Raw genomic sequence first — 20301 nt, 5'->3', positions numbered from 1 at the left:
GACATTAGGGCTAAATCTTGACAATTTGGAGATCATCTTGATCAGACTTCTCTGTCAATGGTGACATCCTGACTGATTTCAGGTGGGAGCTTAGAAAACCGGAGTTTTGTTGTATTTTCATCAGAGCTCATTTCTTATTCCATGTGCTGAAGGACTCAGAAGCAGTAGGATTGAATGTATCACTATAGAAACTTTCCACTGATGATTTGAGACTCTTATAGTATGTCTCTTCCTACTTTCTATATTCTCTGAAAGTCCTTCATAGGAGCCAGATGGTGACATAGAGCAGAGTCCAAAACACACTGAATAATCTGTATAAGTGTTGTGACTGAATTACCCCATGCCTTCTTAATCCTAGTAAGTGGCTGATGGTGATAACTATGGAGTCAACCTGATTCCCCTTAGAATTATGGATCATGACCTAAATATTGTCATGTGACCTTATTCAGTTGCAGGATATTTTCCCATTTCATCTTTGTTTAACGCTGATTTGATTTTAGTTGTTTTTATTGCTGCTGATAGTGATTTTCAGAAATGGTGTTACTGCCTGGAACTCACTATGTAGATCTGACTGGCTTTGAACTCACAGACATCAGCCTGCATCTGCTCTCAGTTCTGGGATTAGATGTCTGACTTATTGTCAGTTTTAAATCTTACTGTGTTATCAAAGAAGATGAGAAGACATACTTGTCTCTTTCCTTTGTGAGGCAGCATGAGGGACTGATTGAGCAAGGAAGCTGAATTCTTGAGCAAGAGCCTGAATTCTTGAAATTTGGCAAGACGCTTTGAATTTTTTTTATGTCTAGGGACTGTGAATGGTAAGCCTCTTTATTGATGTCTGTTATCAGAAAAAAGAATCCTCAACTAGCCAGGATTGTTGGAAACATTGAAGTCAATGGAATGGGGAGGGAATAGAGAGAATGCTAAGGGACTCTGGAAACCACTAAGTCATACTATGGTACTGACTCCCCATATGAAATGTATTTCCTTCCCTCTGAACCCTGAGAGTAGGCAGGCTTGATGGAAATATTACCCAAGAATGGAAACTCAAGATTCACAGTTCCACATTCTGAACTCAAATTCCTGACTGTGCCTCTGGCTTGTCAAACGCCCTAGGCTAAGTCACATGGCCTGTTGGAGCTAAGGCTAAGCTGTCAGCCATGCTTTCAAAAGCACCTCAGTTGTCCACCCACTCTACTCCTTATTGCAGTCATTTAAGAAAGCAGGAACAACTTGTTTCAACCTTAGTAACCTGGTTAAATTAAGCAGAACAAGCTGCAAGAATGTCTTACTTAGGAAGTATGGACCTTTACGAATATATCAGAAGTTGGACTTGGAGTGTCCTCTGATGATAGTTCCAGGGTTAGACCACTTGAGACCCAAGGTGGGCCACTTCATCTCTACTTTTCTTACAGCCTTTGCTGAAGGCAGAAATGCCCCAGTGAAAGTCTTCGTCAATCTGTATAAGTGGCAAAGTCAGTAGAGTAGCATTTCCATTCTTGGACAGGTACATAGATACCTAGAAGTTATGGCTACACAGTAGTATAAGATTTTTCTTTACTAAGTATTTTCTAATATAGTGTACATTTAAAACAAGGCTTAGAAATGTCCTCTGTAATACCACCTTGATAATGTGTCCATGCTTAATGTAGCATTTTATTGTATTCACATAGCTTAATGTGTTCTTCTATACACGTTTATAAATGTCTATGTTTAAACAAAATTTTGATAAATCTGAATTTCATAGTTCTTTGTATATCCATGAACATTCTTTTTAAACATTCTTTTAAAAATCACATTGAGTATTTATACCTCATGATATAACTACCCTTATTGGACCTGTTTTACAGACAAGGGAACTGAACGACAGAAACCACAGAAAATTGACAGATCTTTCCTTAGGGCATAGTACTAGCAGATCTAAATACAAATGTCTTTCATTTTAATGTGTAACTTTTGAACTAATTTAGACTAGTTCACCATGATGGGGGGGATATCTATTTCCCCTTCATCACTATTGAAGGTTTTTTTCCAAAATCTAGCTCCAAATACTTCTGAAGATTTCAATAATTCACTTTTGTGACATAGACAAACTATGACAGAGCTGAATTCATCTGGAGGTCTCAAGAACAAGATGCTCAGTATTCTCCTCTGGCCTCTCTGCATGCACAGTATACATAGGTACACACAAATATGTATATGCATGCAGCACACACAACTAATAAAAGTATGTCAATTTGCTTCATGTAACTAGTAATCTAGATAGGGTGGTTCCCATTGTACAGATGGAAAGATTGAGACTTTGATAATAATTAGAAAAACATGGCCAATACTTCTCAAACTTCTAAGTGGTAAGAGAACAAGGGAGAAGTGGGAAACACTAAGAGATCAAATAAAGAGGACAGATATAACCTCCACTCTGACCCTCTAGATCATGCCATGTAATGGGAAAATAACTATCAGAAATTTTTGGATTAAATATAAATAAGGTGTTCAGTTTGAGTACATTGATTGACTACAAACATTGGCTTCTCAGCTTAGGCAAACATATCTTTGTGCAAGATGACAATGTGAGGGGCATCGAGCGATACTATACAGAAACTCTGTGAACTGTTTGTGAAATTTCTTCAAGAATCTAAAATTAAACCAAAACAAAGGTGATTTACAAGCATATTAAAACATAGTTCTTAAGCTGGAAAGAAAGAAACCATTCAATAATGGAACCATGGTAACTATGGCAGCCGGAGACACAACTTCATCCAGGATCCCTAGAGCAATGACAAGGGGTTCACACTATACTGCACATGTGTTTTAAAGGTAAAAATCCATTTATCAGAAACATTAAGTTACATGGAGACGCCTAGCCTGAAAGACTCAGAGCTTTCTTGATTATCAGTAACATGGTATGACTGAGCTGTTTTAACAATGAAGAAATGGGAGAGATTGGCATCCCTTTTTCCCACTGTCCCTCTGGTAACCCATGAGTGTTCATTACATGACATGTGGGGTGCAGTCCCCTGCCATTAGGTGGCCTTTATTGTCCTAAGAACCCACAATCAAGCCTCCTTTTGAGTTTTGCTGACTTGGGGAGACTTCACCAACTGGAATGAGTCCTCTACAAGGAGCTGTCCCACAACTAGTGCTGATCTCCAACTCTGCTCACAGGAGGGTGTTCTACGAAGCTGGAGGAGCTGGGACCAGAGCCAGGTCTCTATGGAGAGTGGAACCCCTTCGGATAAGGTAACACATGGTCCAGATGTTCCATATTTATCATTTGCTATACGTCTTGAGATGAACCCTCAAAAGTTCATGGTTGAGAGCTAAATTATGGAATTTCTATGGCTTTGATTACAAGTAACCACACACACACACACACACACACACACACACACACAGGGGTAGAGACATATGCTAGCTCTGACATTACCATCTAAAGCCCTCAGAGCCCATTCACTCTCCCTTATTTTATTAAACAAAATCTCTGGAAGCCTTCAGTGAATGTCTTGGCTCCAGTTAGGAGCTATGTTTAAACCAAAAAGTTAGACAGGTAGTCATGATGGTGCTAGTAAAATAAGATTCAAACTTCACATAGCTATGAAGAAAATTTGTCAGAATATTTCAAATAGTAATGTATGTAGGTGGAAGGAACAAAGGCTGATTTTTCCAACCATGAACTTGAGTAACAGCTTTTAAAGCTTGAATAACTTGTTCTTTAAACTCCAAATACTGAAAGCCCATCTGGTTGAAAGTAGGTCCTTTCTTCTGGGAATATAGGTAAGTTGGGTTAGAGCTAAACATCTAGGGATGAAAGGGAAAATTAATATTGCCACCTGTTTCACCTTCTCTATTTCCTCCCTACCAGTATTCCCTAAACATGTGCTCAATTGAGATTTTACCCCCAAAGAAGGTCTACTACAGATGAAAATAGTGTAAACTCTTCTATACCTCTCTCTCCCTTTCCTTTTTTGCCTCATTTACATAGTTTATTGGGAAACTATTAAAGATGCTGTTTTGGAGTATATCACTGTTGTATAATTAAAAACAAAAGTGAGATAGATATGTGTATATATATATATCAGCGTGTGTTTGAGAGAGAGGGAAGAGAGAGAGAGAGAAATGCTGATTAATCTTTAGTGAGGCACCCACTCATTCACTTGCTGCTCAAGCTTATTGTTTAAAGGACCTTTCAAATGTCAAAGCAGGTATATACATACTTCCATAGTTGTAGCTGTTAGCTCTTTATATCAGATATCTCTGTGTAAAAAGTTTAGACCTTTTATCATATGATTTTGATTCTCAAGTGTTCCTAAACATTGAAAAAGTAGACAATAATTTTAAAGTTTGGCATTAACTCTCAGGATAAACTTGATCCCATGGATCCTTTCTCCCCTAATATTTACCTTAACTTGTTTTGAATGCTAATCCATTTTGGTGAAGGGCCATGAAAAGATTGACATTTCACCTGAAATTCCCTTATTACCCTTCCATCCTAGTTTACTTTTTCCTGCAGAATATGTCTCCTTTGTATGTAACAGGACATCTCTTTCCTTATTGAATCCCTTACTACCTGCCTCCTGACAGGCATAAATTGCAGTGATTATAGATTTGATTTGTTGTTTTGTTTGATTTATTGTTTATAATGAAGATAGAACTCTTTATGATGGTGAAATATTGGAATTCTAATAACCAAATGGAAAGACTGCTTTCCCAGATACAAGTATTCCTAGAAAGGAGGTCTTCCCGTCATCTTGAGGTAGTTTGCATAACAGTGCATATTGGCAGACAGAATAAGTTGAAACTCAGGATTTACAGTCATAGTATTACTACCCTGCCATCAGGATCATGGCCCTTGCCTTTAAGGGGAGTCAAAGAAAAGCACTTTACTGAATTGTAGACAGACAGTTCATTGACCTGATAGACCCAGAAGAGAGCATAACTCTGGGGTCTAAGAAAGTACAGGATAGACTAGGCCTTCTAAATGTGAGTGACAGTTGGGTCGCTTGGGCAGCTTGTGAGATAAGTAGTAGGAGAATCAGTATATATCCCTAGTGCATGAACTGGCTTTTTGGAGCCCATTCACTATAGGGAGATACCTTGCTCTGCCTAGAAACTGGGGAAGGGGGAGCCTTTGTCCTGCCTCAAGTGACTTTGACTCAGCAGACTTTGTTGATTCCCTGTGGGAGGTCTCACCCTCTCTGAGAATCTGAGGAGTGGATGGAGGCTGGGAGGATGTTGGGGGAGCAGGAGGATGGGAGGGAGAGGGAACTGAGATTGGTATGTAAAATAAGGTTGCTTTAATTTTTTTAAAAAAAATAAAAGAAAGTACAGGATAAATGTTGAACAGCACTGAGTTTTGTGTAAATACAATTTCGCATGTGCTTTTTGCCAGCTGGAGTGGCAGTAACATCAGGTGGGGCCAGGCCTTCCGCCTCCGGCATCTCACCACAGGCCACTACCTGGCCTTGACAGAGGACCAAGGCCTTCTTCTACAAGATCGGGGAAAATCGGACACCAAGTCCACAGCCTTCTCCTTCCGCGCATCAAAGGTAAGATTCTATGGAGTGAACTGACTCTGTACTGGAAGTGAGAACCACTAGCATCCTCCAGGTAAATCTCTGACCAAAAAGAACAGAGACTGGAACCAAGTGACATGTACACCTCTGACCTCTTTGATCTTTTGAGATGACCTTGGGAGAAAACATCTATCTGCAATGAAGGATAAAGTCTGTAAGGGGGCACTAGTAACTCTTAGAAAACATTCCATCAGCAGAGTAGACAATATTGCTTGCAGGCTAAAGAAGCTATAATTGTTCGGTTATATTCTACATAGTGTTTAATAACTTCTAATTTATGTGTGTTGTTCTCCTATAAAACAATGGAAGCATGAGGTTCAGGCTGTATTTGTTTACTTCATTAAAGATTCAGGCATAATTTTCGACATAGAATTATCTTACAGTTTCATAGTTGCTAGTACTTCCTCTTCTTCTCATTTCTTAGCTTTGTCCTGTCCACTCAAATTTTCACTGAAAGTAGATCCTCAGATAGTTATGTTAACTCTGAATAGAAAGCTTTGCCATTTGATGTGCATAGAAATAACTACCTTTTCAAGTATCCAGAGTTCAGTTAGGTTTGGATTCTGCCTAGCTGAGATCTGGACATGGCTGGAGTCAGAACTGCATGCTGAGCTAACTTCTGATGGACAGTTGGATGCACCGTCACTTTATGATTGTTCTGAAAAGATCATCCAAGCATAAGAAAGGCTCAGCACAGGTATATGCATAGGTATCAGGACGTCTGCTCCTCTGAGAGGACAGGTATTTTCTCCTTTTGGAATGTCATCTCTAGTTTCATTCTCCCTTGTATTTTCTGAGAAAAGGTTTGATTTCAGTTCTCAGCATGATTTTTGTGAAGGGCTGTGATGGTAGTTATACGGATGACAACTGAATGTTCTATAGGACGTCTCTGATTCCTAAGATCAGGAGAAAACAGCCCCTCAGCACTGCCATCCTCGACCCCTTCACAGTTCTATGATCTGTCCTTTAAGACAGAGAAACACTTTGGTGTAAAGGTTTTATTTTATCATACAAAAATTAAACTTTTTCACACCTGTATTTAAATCATCAAAAATGACCAAGTTTTGAGGCTGGAAAGATGGCTCTGCAGTTACTGCATACTGCTCTTGCAGAGGACCCGGGGTTGGTTCCTAGCACCCACATTAGGCAGGAGGATCCAACACCTCTGGCTTCCAGGGCCATCTGCACAAAATTGTACATACCCACACACAGATGTACACACATACACATACTTTAAAAATAAAATAAATCTTTTAAAGTGTATGGGCTTCTGCCTATTTCTTACTAAATTCATTTCAAATGCCCCCTTCTATCTATTTCCTGTGTGGTGGCACGGCATGATGGCTACTTGATTTCATTCTGTCTTTCTGGGCATATGTTTCCTTGTGCCTTCAGTCCTTCTTTCTTTGTTTCAAGCTCCCTAGCTTGAGCATTTGGGGGCATTTTTGGTTTGGTTGGTTGGTTGGTGGGTTTTTGTTTTATTTTTGTTTGTTTGTTTGTTTGTTTGTTGGGCTTGGTTTCTTGAGATAGGGTTCCTCTGTGTAGCCTTAGCTGTTATTGGCTGTCCTGAACTTGCTCGGTAGAACAGGCTAGGCTTGAACTCGAAGTGTTGCTTCCAGCTGAGGATTTTTAATTTGTGTCTAGCAATTATTCTGACTACCAGGAACTGATTTGTGGCAGCCTTACTTGATAGAATTAATAACTGGGAAAAAAACAGGAAATGTTAGAAGAGTGGCAGGCAGGACCCCATCTCTCCTGAGCGATGAGGTGTAGAAGGAGGGAATAGGCAGGTAGGGAAGAGGCGAGAAGATAGAAAATGAGAAGTGACTCATGGTGGCTGATGGCCCTCTAAATCCCTTTCTGAGAATGCCAGCTTGGTGTTTTCCTACCTGAGATTTCTACCTCCTTTTCCCCACCCTGCTGTAGATGTGCTGGACTAGAAAAATGACTGCAAGGTCTTTACCGTTTCATTTACCCTAAGGGTTCAGGCAACCTCCCGTGCAGCTGGCAGGATCCTGCTCCCAAGAAGCCTTTTTACTGCATTCTTTCTTGCCTTAGCCTTCTGCAACAAAGCTCCATGATGTGCTGTGGTTTCTGGGGGAAGGTAAACTCAGCCCCATAGTATCATTACAACACTTCTCCTACTCACATCACTTCTGGCTTCTTCATATATTTTATCTTCCCAAAGCCCATTGTTTACCTCCCCAAGTCCTTACATTTCCACACACATGGAGGCTAGCACCCAATGTATAAAAAGTCATTGTGGTTCTGTGGCAGCATGCTTACATTTTACTAGAGTGGCCGTATTAGAGGTTTTAAATAACTCTCAGTTCATTTGTACTCAGCCCAGTTAGCTTCATTTCCATTATAAAAGAATCAAAATTGAAATTACTTCAGCTCCATAGCTGGTACATATGGCTGTGTTCCCACAGGAAATTGGGGCTCCCTTTGAGATGTAGTGTGGGAGGAACATTTGGAATCTTAGACTGTGAAGCTACGCAGAAAAGGAAGACCATGTGGGGGAGCACTCAGCTTTGCCATACTGTGGGGAAGAACACTACAGGTGCCCTGGACTTCCTGGGCCTCCACATGGCTCCTAGCTGAGGAACTACGTGCAAGTGATCTTCCCAGCATGCACTTTCGTCAGCTTCTCCTCACTGGACAGGGTTAGGGTTAGGGTTAGGGTTAGGCTTATGGTTAGGTTTAGGTTTAGGGTTAGGATTAGGATTAGGGTTAGGGTTAGAAGAGAAAAGGGATTGGGATTCTCTATCTTTCAACAGTACATAGGCATGATGTCATCACTATTTATTTCCTGTTTTCCATGTTACTTAACAGACTAGACAATAAACAACATTTCAGGATCTAGATGACACCTGAGGAGTTTGGGATACCTCAGTGGAAAGGCAGAGACAAAGAGTTGCATTCTGTGAGAAATGAGTTGGGGAGAAGTTGGAGGGTTCACTTGGCCTTTTCTGTAGGCTGGAAAGTCTGATAATAGAAAAAGAGGTTCCTGGGAGTAGTAGTGTTTGGGTTTTGGACACACGACCTTACAGCATGCTGGTCTGGGCTTCTTCCATTTGTATTTATAAGCATCTCATTCTCTCCTTTGAAATAAAGTTGCATTAGTCTATAACAGCTATGTCTGCATTAAGAAAACATAGAACAGTTGCCAGTATGTAACACCTTTAGAAAGTTGCCTGTACAGGAAGGGTGGCAGGTAGATGCTCCTGGGGAGTTTGTGTATGCTGTAGGATTAGCATGTGAACCAGGCCTGACGGCACAAGTTCATGATCCTCCATAAACAGGAAGTTGAAGCAGGAAGATAATGAGCTAAAGGCCTACCTTGGCTGTGGAGTAAGTTGAAGACTAGCCTAGTGAACATAACATGACCCTGTAATGAAAGGTAGGAAGAGTACTGTGGACAAAGTTCAGTTTTAGAGCACTTACCTAGAATATGTAAGGCCCTGGGTTAAATCCATAATACCACAAAAATTAAAAAAGGATAAAGAAAAACTGGAGCCAGGCATGGTGTCGCACACCTCTAACCCCAGAATTCAAGAGTCAGAGGATAAGGATCTCTGTGAGTTTGAGGCCAGCCTGATCTACATAGAAAGTTTCAGGGCAGCCAGTGCTATGTAGAGAGGCCCTGTCTCAAAAATCTAAATAAATAAATAAATAAACAAACAAATAACTGGGATGTGACCGAGCCTTGCTGAAAGGTGACAGCATCCAAACATCAACTATAGTTAGAGGCCTAGGCTTGGCTTTAGTGATTCTAACTAAGATCTTTGGGCAAACTGTATGAAACATGTAGAATAAAGAACAGAATATGATCTTGACCCAGGCTTCCATACTGCCACTTCAACAGAATTTTTCACACCAGAGTAGAGGTTATAGGATATGTTGTTTCCTCTAAAATGGAGCACCCCAACATTATGCTGAAAGTGAGATGCATGACATGTCACAGTTTTAACATTGCCTAACTCTGGTCTTGACTCGCATCTGATTTTCGTGAGACCTGGAAAATAATTCTTAATCTATTCTGACCTCATTTGAAGTCTGTCATGAAGACTCCTTTACATCTGACCTCTGAATACCTGTCCATTGTGTGTCTTGCCACTCTCGTGTGGTCCCTTTTAGATCCAACACACTGTATGTTTACCAGTCTCTAAACATGCCATTTTTCTCAAGACCAACTTTTTCCTATAACATTTTTTGGTATCTACACATTGTCACTAGTGAGGTAACTCTTATACTTCCAGGAAAACATGAGATGTAGCTTATGAGAACAAACATTGTGCATGCTTCAGTTAGGTGATTCTAGTGATGGAGAACGTACATATACCCCCATTGTAATGGTTTTGTATTCCACCATCTCGTTGGATACTGTGTAGAAACTACAGCTGAAAACGGCCTGATGAAGGAATATATAAATGTGATCATAAAAGTCCACCGTGAAACCCATTTCAATCTAACCTCCTTCATCTTTGTAGCAACGAGCTGTCTTGCTTGTGCAATCATTTTGCTATCATCTCATCCCTGCATGCACTCAATGAGAGAGATTCATTTTATTTTGAACATCTAAGTCAAATTTCTATGAATTTGATTTCCCATCATTTTCCACGGTCTTGACATTGCAAGGCCATTCCCTGAGGATTGTCAGATAATGTGGTTTAATATTTACTCTGGCATGGCAAATGCTATTTAGATGTCATGCTTCAATGTCAGCTTACAGCACTGCATTCCTTTCAGGCAAGGTTGAATTAATAATATTAAAGCAGGCCTTATTATGGGTAGATATTTTTTTTGTGCCTTATCTATATGTACTTTTAGGAACCAATCTTGAAATGATGGGGATAGACTCCCACACTTTGCCTGTTTCATTGTGGAAGTTCAATGTGCAACTATCACTGTTCCTGCTTAGAGAAAATTTTTCCTCAATTGCAAGGACATTTCATTCAATTTAGGAAACATCTATCAAATAACTGTTATGTATTAAGTACTACATTCTTGTTCAGCCTGCTTCTTGTCTGCTCTCTAACTTCAGCGGCCTGTAGCACCCCCAAACAAGGGGGCAGCAGGGCTCCTACTACATCTGTCTATGGATGCTGTGGTGCTGAAGTTGTGTCTTACCAGTGACTGTTGCCTCTGCCTATTTCCTCACGAAATCACCAAATGGGAAGGGAGAGGGTACAGACATTTCCAACCCACAGTTTGTATGGCATGAATAGCTATGAATGTGGCTCAACACAAGATGTGAACTTCCCTAAAATATCATGAAGTTTGGGTCTTTGCTTTGTTTCATGATTGGATTGCAGTTCTCTAGGGTGGTCTTTAAGGAGGACAATGTTCTGTCACAGTGTCAGAAGTTTGGACAGGCGTGGTAGAGCAAAAGAAGGAAAGCGAGAGGAGAACTCACAAACAAACAACCTAACTATCTAGAGACACTACCACTACTGCAGCTTCACTTTAAATCAAAACTACGAAGGATGTAGACTTCTCTAGTGGATGTGCTTTCCCCAGCCTTTGTTGTTCAAAGTGAGCCAAACAGGCAGTCAAGGAAAAACATGGGCTGTGAAGTGGGAGAAATCTGGATTGGAACCTCGGTGCTGCCATTTGCTGTTCAAACTCAGTATTTCTTTTCATAAAAATAGGGATAAAGATGTATATTTTGAAGGATTACTTTGAGGATTAAAGGAGCCAGGGAGGTGACCTATGAAGCTGTGTTCTTTAGTCCATGAAGTGGAAGTTGGGTTGCTGACCTGGAAGTGGTGATAGAGAGATGAAAAGAGAAAATGTGGACTTCCTCTCGGGAAATGTTCTTCGCCCGCTGAGGCAGAAGGGCCGGCTCCCTAGCATGCTGTGTCCAGCAGGAGGATGGCCTGTAATCCCACCCAGCAGAGCCCTTGCCAACAGCCCCACAGCTCTCCAGGGTCTTTGCAGCATTCTACAGGCTTTAATTATTTTTAAGGCAATACTAAGATCTCTAATTCTAGATGAGATGTTCATGGGGGGGCTGTATTGGTATAGTGAACCCAAAGTTGATTCCTCACAGTTTCTGCAAAGACAGGTAAACAGAAGTAGGCTAACCGTGACTTCCTTAAAGACTCCCTCCTTTCAGCATCTGTTAATGGTTCCATCATCCCTTCTCTTTCTCTGAAATTTTTTTAGATGCTTACAGCGTATGTTGGAAAGATATTTTTTTGAAACCTCCATGGACACATGTAGTTTAATTGTGTTAAATGATTACATATCACTGCCCAATATGCCATCTCTAGTCATATTCCCTTTCTGTCTATCTTTCCCACTGGTGCTGGAATGATTATTCTAAGATGCAGCCTGGTGCCTCGATGGTCTTGCATTAGCTGTATTGGCTTTTCCTGAAAACAGATGCCAAACGATGATAGGAATGCTGCATTAAACAAAACTGAATTGATTACTTTTGCACATAATGATGATGCTTGACTTTTAATATGGGACTTGTAATCCTGAAAGCTTCTGTTTGGCTCATAGAAGACACATCATTTGTCTAAAGGCATCCTTTTCCTGCTGAAAGTCTGCTAACATCGTGATTCTGAAAAGCATGGACCTGTAGGATGGTATCTTTACTCCTTAGATTTTACCAACTTCTTCTCAAGATTTCACCTCTCTCCTTGCCTATTTTTTTTCATTTACGAAGATGCCATGCCCTTCCATATCTCTACTGCTATGGCTTGATTGTGGCCTCTAAGTCCTTCATACATTGGATTTATATGCCTATGTTGAGGTATTAAGAGGGTAGGAACTTGGAGGAATAGCTCAGCTGTGATGAGCCCTTGTTGCTCTTACAGAGGAGCCTTCCCAGAACCCTCAGGGTGGCTCATGTCCATCTTTAACTCCAGTTCCAGGGAGTCTGATACCCTCTTTTGGCCTCTACTAGTACGGTACCTACATGAGATACATAGATAAGTACAAACAAAATGAATGACATCTTTAATAAAAGAGTCTGAGGAAAGATTTACTAGACTGTTTAGTGGTGAGGCATTTAGAGTGGATGGGACTGGATAATGTCACCAGGATGGATACTGATGGCTTTACAGAATGTGTGACAGACCAGAAGAAGCCTTAAATGTCTTTTGAATGCACCTGTTTGTAATTGATTTATGTGTGTAACTTCTAAAGTTCCAATAGCTTTCCTTCTAAAGTAAGAGTATTTCAAACATTTCCTTATATTGACCTTTAAATAGCTAAGACATTGAAGCAATTAATTATTTATCTATGCAAATGAAAAAGTCATTCAAATAAGTTTGTTAAAATGGTTTTTGTTTGTTTGTTTTTGGAATTAGACCTGGCTTAAGTTCTGGTTTTTTGCTTTCTAGCTACGTGGCTTTGAGCAAGTTGTTGAATCAATATAGGTCTCAGTTTATCCTCAATAAAGCAAGTTGAAAAAAGCAGTGTGGCCTTTGGAAGGGTAAAGAAAATGGTTGTAGAGATTTATATATTACTCACGTCACTTTGTAGACACAGTACTTTATGTGTTGGTGTTGTCGTTGTAAAGTACTTAGCAAAATGCCTGGCTCACAGTAGGCACTGAGCAGATATTATTTCTGGAGAATAGCAACTTGATCATCTAAGCCAAATGCTAATGTGTCAGTTGGGATGTGCTCATGAGCATCTCCTTCATAGCCATCAATGGAGAAAATAATGCTTATTGCCTTCCAACAGGCATCAGGACAAAGAATCTATTCCTTCTCAGAATCACCAATGACATGCAAAGATGGCATCAATATACAGATATGCAAGTCGAATATCTGCAGAGCAATAAAACAAATTGTTTGCAGTCTATTTCAAGCAGCGCTATATGGAATGCAAAAACAAATTCCTGTTCTTCTCCTCTATGAGAAAGCCTTTGTTTCCCAGGGAGGTGGTGCCTGGGCCAGCAAAAGTCTCTCCCATGCATTCAAATGTAGATTTTCTCACTACCCAGGCATGGAAAAGCAGTGGACTAGAAAGTGACTGACTTTGAAGCTATGCTTTGTTAGCCACAGTTCTGAAGACTGGGGGATATGCCTGACCACACATGGCCAGGTCAGAAAGTACCTGTGAGAAAATGCAGGAAAGGGTATGTCCTAGTTAGGGTTTCTATTACTTTCACAAAACACCATGACCAAAAGCGACTTGGGGAGGAAAGACTTTATTTCACCCTACAGGTCCATCATCCAAAGAAGTCAGGACAGGAACTCAAGGAAGGAACCTGGAAGCAATAGCTAGAGCAGAGGACATGAAGCAGTGCTTCTTACTGGCCTCCTTTTCATGGCTTGTTCAGCCTGCTCTCTTATCTCACTAGGACCACCAACCCAGGCATGGTTACCATTCATAGTTGGGTGGGACCTCCCACATCAACCATCAATCAAGAATTTCTCAAATGAGGTTCCCATTTCCCAAATGGCTATAGTTTGTGTCAAGTTGACATAAAACTAGCCAGGACAGGGAAGATAAGAGAGTCATTTTGTGGTTCTCATGGAAAGGGACAGGGTAGGAAGGATAAGCAGGTTTCAAGTTGGTGAATTAGAAAAGATTCAGCAGGTTCTGAAACACAAGGCTTGTAACAGGTTTAGAAGTTGGCCCTAGTGGTTTGGACAGGGGAATGGTGATCTAAAATGTATCTGCTCTATAAAGGAGGGGATTGGTTTCTGGTTGTTGGATTATTGGTTTACATGTGAAAGGAGTTCTTCTACGCCAGCCTTCTGCTGTTTTCAGGAGTCAGCTGGTCTGAATAAGACAGGTCCTATAGGGATTATGAGACTAGAGAAGCCAGATGTATCTTCTGGTTCTGGAGGTGTGAAAGGTTTGATGTCACATGGTCTTAGAAGGAAGACATGAGAAAGGTTCTGGGAAAGAGTTGGTTATTCTCACTAGTCCTAGCACTGGGAGGCAGGACATGGCATGCAGGGTCATTCAGCAGAGCAATACTACCTATCAGAAGGAGGAAGGGCGGTTAGGAGGTGGGAAATAAGGGAGTGGGGGTTGGAGAGAGACTTAGAGAGTAACTTATGATGTCACATTTGCTGGAGTTTCCATGGGCAAAAACAGGCTGTTTGAAGTTCACTAGTTGGAGTAATTTTGGCTATAGAGGTGTCCCTAGCTACCTGGGAGCTGACCCAGGGATGATAAAGCAGAGGGATGTTGCTTCCTGGGTATAGCGTCATTACAGAGGAGGTCTGGCTCTAGATTGTTCAGTGTGCATGTAGCAAGTATACTGTGGAGCCTTTTAAGAACCCCACATAGAGGGATACTCTCTCAGCCTAGACACACAGGGGAGGGCCCAGGCCCTGCTCCAAATGATGTGACAGACTTTGAAGATCCCTCATGGAAGGCCTCACTCTCCCCAGAAAGCAGAAAGGGATGGGATAGGGGGTTGGTAGGGGCCAAGGGACGAGGGGAGGGAGAGGGAACTGGGATTGACATGTAAAACATGATTGTTTCTAATTTAAAAATAAAAATAAAAAAGAACCCCAGGTCTCTCCCCTACTCAAATAAGTTTCAAAAATGCCAAAGTGTCAACATAGGAAGAAGATGCTAGGATACAAACATTAGCATTGTAAAACTACACAAGTGACCAGGTGATTCAAGTAATAATATCAATAAAAACCCAAAGAAAAGAAGCACCTGGTACATACATGAAGATGTGCCCTAGAGCTGTGAGTAGAACTCAGTGGTAAAGCACTTACCAAGAATCTGGGAATCCCTGGGTTTGATCCCCAACACTGAAGTGAAAAAGCTGTCACTCATAACCCAGTTTATTAAAAGCATATGTTGCATAAGACATGTGGATTGTATTCTCTTAGAACTCGGCAACTGAATGGAGGCAATTAATAAACTAGTTGCCCTATTCTTCAGGAAAGAGCCATTTCTAGCAACAGGACGCTTGCATCTGAGGTCCTGGTCACATAAAAGAGGAGCTGAGGTTTAAAGTCATAGGCAGTCAAGTGAATCCAGTCAAGCTTCCTAACACTGGTGAACTTCTTTTGTTTCCTTGGTGATTTATCAGTGTTGTGAACTGCTGGGTTAATTTGGGTTTTGTGTTTGTTGACATTGATATCTGAGTTTTCTTGTTGTTATTCTTCTTCTAAATGAGAAGCAGCCACCACAGTGACCATGGCAGAACTCTGGAAGATGATGCTCTTTTGTGAAAGCAAAGGCACAGATGTACTATAGACTAGAACGGTGACTCATTTGTTTCAGTGATTCAGGAAGTGGAGCCTCCTATTTATTTTACTTTGGAAAAACCATATTTAAGTAAACAAAAAATGAGAAAAAAAATTGCTAGTTGAGAATATGCATTATTTTCACCAGGAGCAATTAGGAATCATATAATTACCACATTTAACAGCTGTCTTTTGTGTTGTTTCTATTTTAATGTGTTGACTATAGATAGAGAGTAGGCAACAGATAAAATTTTTTGACATCTTGTAAGCCCTGGTACTGGCTGGAACATCTACAGGACTGTGGATATTTCCATTATGAAAATCAAGTGTGCATTGTTTCATAGAATAAATGCATTCTTGACCAGTTGTCTATAGAGAAAATCATGATATATCAAAATCTGTTTTTCTACCCATATATGTTACAAAATCAGAAATGTTTAGTATATTTAGAGAAGTAAAGTATTTTTAACATTTTAGCCAACGCCTCAGCACACATTTAAAATAAAAAATTTCTTATGAAATATTAATACTACTTAAATTGATATTTTATGTACATATAAAGTAACTGATTTTCAGTTTATGAAAGTCTGAGGGAAAAGAAGTAAGAACTGAAGTAGAAAATAAATACACATGGAAGAATAAATTGCTCAGCTGTGCATGTTACCTCACAAATGTTCCATAAGTAATATAGGTACTGAGCTTTCTATTAAGAATCCACAATTCATTGATTGCCCTGACTCCTTTCATAGATTCATTCTGATATGCTAATGTAGAGGAATTAGGTAATGCTGGGGAGATGCAGCCAGAGACACTAGCTATCCTAACAGACTAAGTGACATCTACAGAGAGAATTGGAAGCTGAGTCTCCTTTAGACTAATGGAGAAAATACAGATGCTAGAGGTGAATATTTCTTAGTTTTTAAATGTTTTTTTGATTTTGTCAAGCATATAAAATGTATGTTGATTATATCCTTTCCACTCCCCATCTCCTACCTCAATTATATCTCCCTCCTAACTTCATGTCCTCTTTGCCAATTTTTATCTTTTATCTAAACAAATAGAGGCAGACTTCTTTTTTATATTTTTATTGAAATCAATCTTTCCATACAATATTCTAGTTAAGGGTTCCCCTCCCCAAATCCCATTTAGACCCTAACATTTTGACTGCATTTTTGCATTCCTGTTTGAGTGACCTCGGGCAAAGTATTTCTTTCATTTTTCTCTTCTATAGAACTAGAACAATACTTGTAGCTCCATCAGAGGCTTTGCTGTGATGACATAATACCTGCATCTGTAAATAACTTAAAGCTGGTGCTGAGCATGGCAAAGACTCAGCAACAAGATGGCCATCGTTAAGTAGAGGAGGAATGTTGTTGCAATCAAAGGCAATTGCATGACACATTTTTCATTCTGCAAAAAAAAGTATTCAAAGTACTCTGTAGTTAACAACTCTTACAACTAAGCAATTTAATGCAATATAGAGAAAAGAAATGGAGATAGAATTTTAGACTCCAACCAGAGAGGCCCTAATTGATGAGGAAAGGAACGAAGTTGCTATGCTTTGGGATCTGTTTCATGTGGCAGGCACATCAGGTTGTCACAGGGTGCTTACTTAATACGTAAGTCCTATTTCCATACTGGAGAATGGATGGGAAAATAGTGGACACTGAAGAAGGAAACTGAATATGGCCCCTTGTCAGCTTCCCTTCCCTTTGGAAACATACAGGAGAAAGCTGGAAGGAGGATGGGTTAGTTTGGCTCACAGTTTCAGAATTTTCAGCCCATGGGCTGCTGGCTCCACTATTTTGAACTCTGTGATGAGGTCAGAGGATCTGTCATGGCAGAATATGAATGACAAAGAAGGCATTCACTCATGGCAACCAAAAGCAAAAAGAGTCTAGAGTTCTTCTATCTTCAACAACAGCATACCAAAGGAGACCAAATCTCATCCCACCAGGCTCTTCATCTTAAACATGACACCACCTCCCAATCATGTCCCAGGCTGACAAGCAAGCCTCTCACAAATGGCCACTGGGGAATATTTAACATCCCAATTGCAACATAAGAAACTAATATACCAATGACCTTTACCTTAAAGCACAGTAGTGCTCCCTACTTGCACAAAAAAAGTCTTTCTCTTGACTTATTTTTACCTTCTTATTAGTTCTTTTATAATTCCATACAATGTGTTTTAATAGTATTCATCCCCCCAATACTTCTCAGTTGGGGGTCTGTGGAAACTCACTGGCCAACAACTACAAAAGAGGTAGTTCATTCCTATGATTTTTATTTGTTAGTCTGATGTCTAATAGGGACATCATCACCCCAATTATAGAGTAATTCTATTTTAGCATGTGTTCTCTCTTTCCCTCTCTCCCTCCCTTCCTCCCTCCCTCTGTCTAAGTATCTCTTCCTCTCTGTCTCTCTTTCTCTCTCTTCCCTCTCTCTGTGTCATCTCACTGTCTTCTCTCTCTCTCTCTCTCTCTCTCTCTCTCTCTCTGTCTGTCTCTCTGTCTCTCTCTGTCCCTCATTCCTTCTGTCTCTCCGTGTCTCTCCCTATCTGTCTCTCTCTTCCCTCTCTATATATCCTCTCACTCTCTGTCATCTTTCTTGCCCTATCTATCTATCTATCTATCTATCTATCTATCTATCTATCTCTATCTGTCTGTCTGTCTGTCTGTCTGTCTGTATGTATGTATGTATGTATGAACAGGTTTCAATAGCAGTAGGTTTCCATATGACTTTTTCAAAAGGTCTTTAGTCTTATCTATCCCTCCCCAAATTCTTCTCTACTCCCATTTTCTCCCCCAACTCCAGTTTAATCCCTTCTCCATTATTTTCCTTTAACCCCTTATGCCACTGAATTCTATCTCTCCTCCTTTAAGAGTACCCCCATAGTCCCCCCTCACTAATATTTTGACATCTATAGGTACTCATAATGAAATACACATATCTGAAGATACAAAAATAACATCCGCAAATGAGAGAAAGCATGTAACATTTGTCTTTCTGGGTCTGTGTTGCCTTACTCAGAATGGTTGCTTTTAATTCCATCCATTTGCCTATTAATTTCATAATTTTACTTTTCTTAACAGCTGATTAATACACCATTGTATAAATATACCACATTTTCATTATCCATTTATCAGTTTGTAGACACATTTCCTGGCTGTTGTGATTTTATGATATTAACAGGTGATGTCTTTAAGCTCCTGAATCGTGGCATTGGTGGAAGATAAGCATTTAAATTATGGAAGATATCAATGACTGAAAATGAGTTCACTGACCACTTAAAAGTTACCAGTTAACATATCTATGTTAGGATGAGGAAAGTAAAAATATAGTAAAGAAGCATGTAAAATCAGAATAGAATAAGAAACCTACCAACTGCTTCCTTTCCATGGTTTTAAATACATTTGAAGAGACCAGAATCTTCAATGCGCTAATTTTACAATTAACAGCAGATAAAGGAAGCCAGCCTTTCTAAACTCCTGGCTTGGAGATACCATTATTTTTTGGGTAATAGCTTTTTATCTTACAGATGCTACACAAGTTATTTGTTTCATATATTGAGTTGCTATGTAATCATACATCTGTTTGTTTCTTTCTCTCGTGTGTGTGTGTGTGTGTGTGTGTGTGTGTGTGTGTGTGCGTGTGTGTGTGTGTAATAGGAAATCAAGGAGAAGTTGGATTCCAGTCACAAGAGAGACACAGAAGGCATGGGAGTCCCAGAGATTAAGTATGGAGACTCTATCTGCTTTGTCCAACATTTGGCCAGTGGCCTTTGGGTCACCTACAAAGCACAAGATGCCAAAACGTCCCGCCTGGGACCCCTGAAAAGAAAGGTAAAGTGTCTGAGGCTTGTCTAGGGTTGTTTGACAATGAGTGGGTACAGCAAGGCCATTGAAGCGATTCTGAGGACTGGGTGGGCATACCTATGGTTTACCTGTTACTGTTCTAAAGAAGGGTTCTGTGACAGATTATACATAATTCTCCAGTAAATTAGGCTAATTTGGTCACTGTAACCCCATCTTCATTTTTCTAGAGTATACTATTCATGACGACTCTGTGGGGAAGAGCTGGAGATTGTTCGATTAGCTCTGAAACTCAGTCTCAATGGCTCTTGGTAGTTCCACTATTTTGGGATTATCTGCATCATTGCTCCCTTCATTTAAGTGGCTAATAGAGTTATTATACTATTTTCATAAGACGGAGACTGACTAGAATGTCTATGGAGAAAATAAGGTTTGCATAACAATGAGGCTACAGACACCAAAGTGCAGAGAGATAAGAACTTGGATACTTGTAGCATCTTTTCAATTGCCATAATAGTAACTCTTTTTATAGGAACAAGGGAATAGATGCCAAGGGTATGGTTTTCTTGGAATATCCTTTCAAAATGTATGTTTGATTAGTAAAGGAAACCCAGAATGAGATTATAAGAAGTACTACAGTCAATAGTCCTGCCATATTGCCCTAAAGCAATAATGATAATATCTCCAAATTATAGTTCTTATAGGATTTTGGAACCATGCTGTATG

At 40.0% G+C, this 20301-nt stretch overlaps 1 protein-coding gene across 4 annotated transcripts in view; it reads left to right on the top strand.

Moving 5' to 3' along the window:
- Positions 1–20301, top strand: part of Ryr3 (ryanodine receptor 3) — a 527473-nt gene that overhangs the window by 219094 nt on the left and 288078 nt on the right. For all 4 annotated transcript variants that reach the window (XR_005877312.1, XM_040746007.1, XM_040746008.1 and 1 more), the window contains exons 9-11: positions 3166–3240; positions 5390–5546; positions 19432–19605. Coding sequence is in view for 3 of the 4 variants with exons in the window: in XM_040746007.1 (XP_040601941.1) it covers positions 3166–3240; positions 5390–5546; positions 19432–19605 (406 nt within the window). In the remaining variant the exon portion in view is untranslated. The remainder of the gene's footprint in view (positions 1–3165; positions 3241–5389; positions 5547–19431; positions 19606–20301) is intronic.

This window comes from Mesocricetus auratus, unplaced genomic scaffold, assembly GCF_017639785.1.
Source record: "Mesocricetus auratus isolate SY011 unplaced genomic scaffold, BCM_Maur_2.0 Super-Scaffold_100004, whole genome shotgun sequence".
Lineage (NCBI taxonomy): Eukaryota > Metazoa > Chordata > Mammalia > Rodentia > Cricetidae > Mesocricetus > Mesocricetus auratus.
The sequence above is the reverse complement of the archived record's forward strand: the minus strand, read 5'-3'. Positions and strand labels throughout refer to the sequence as shown.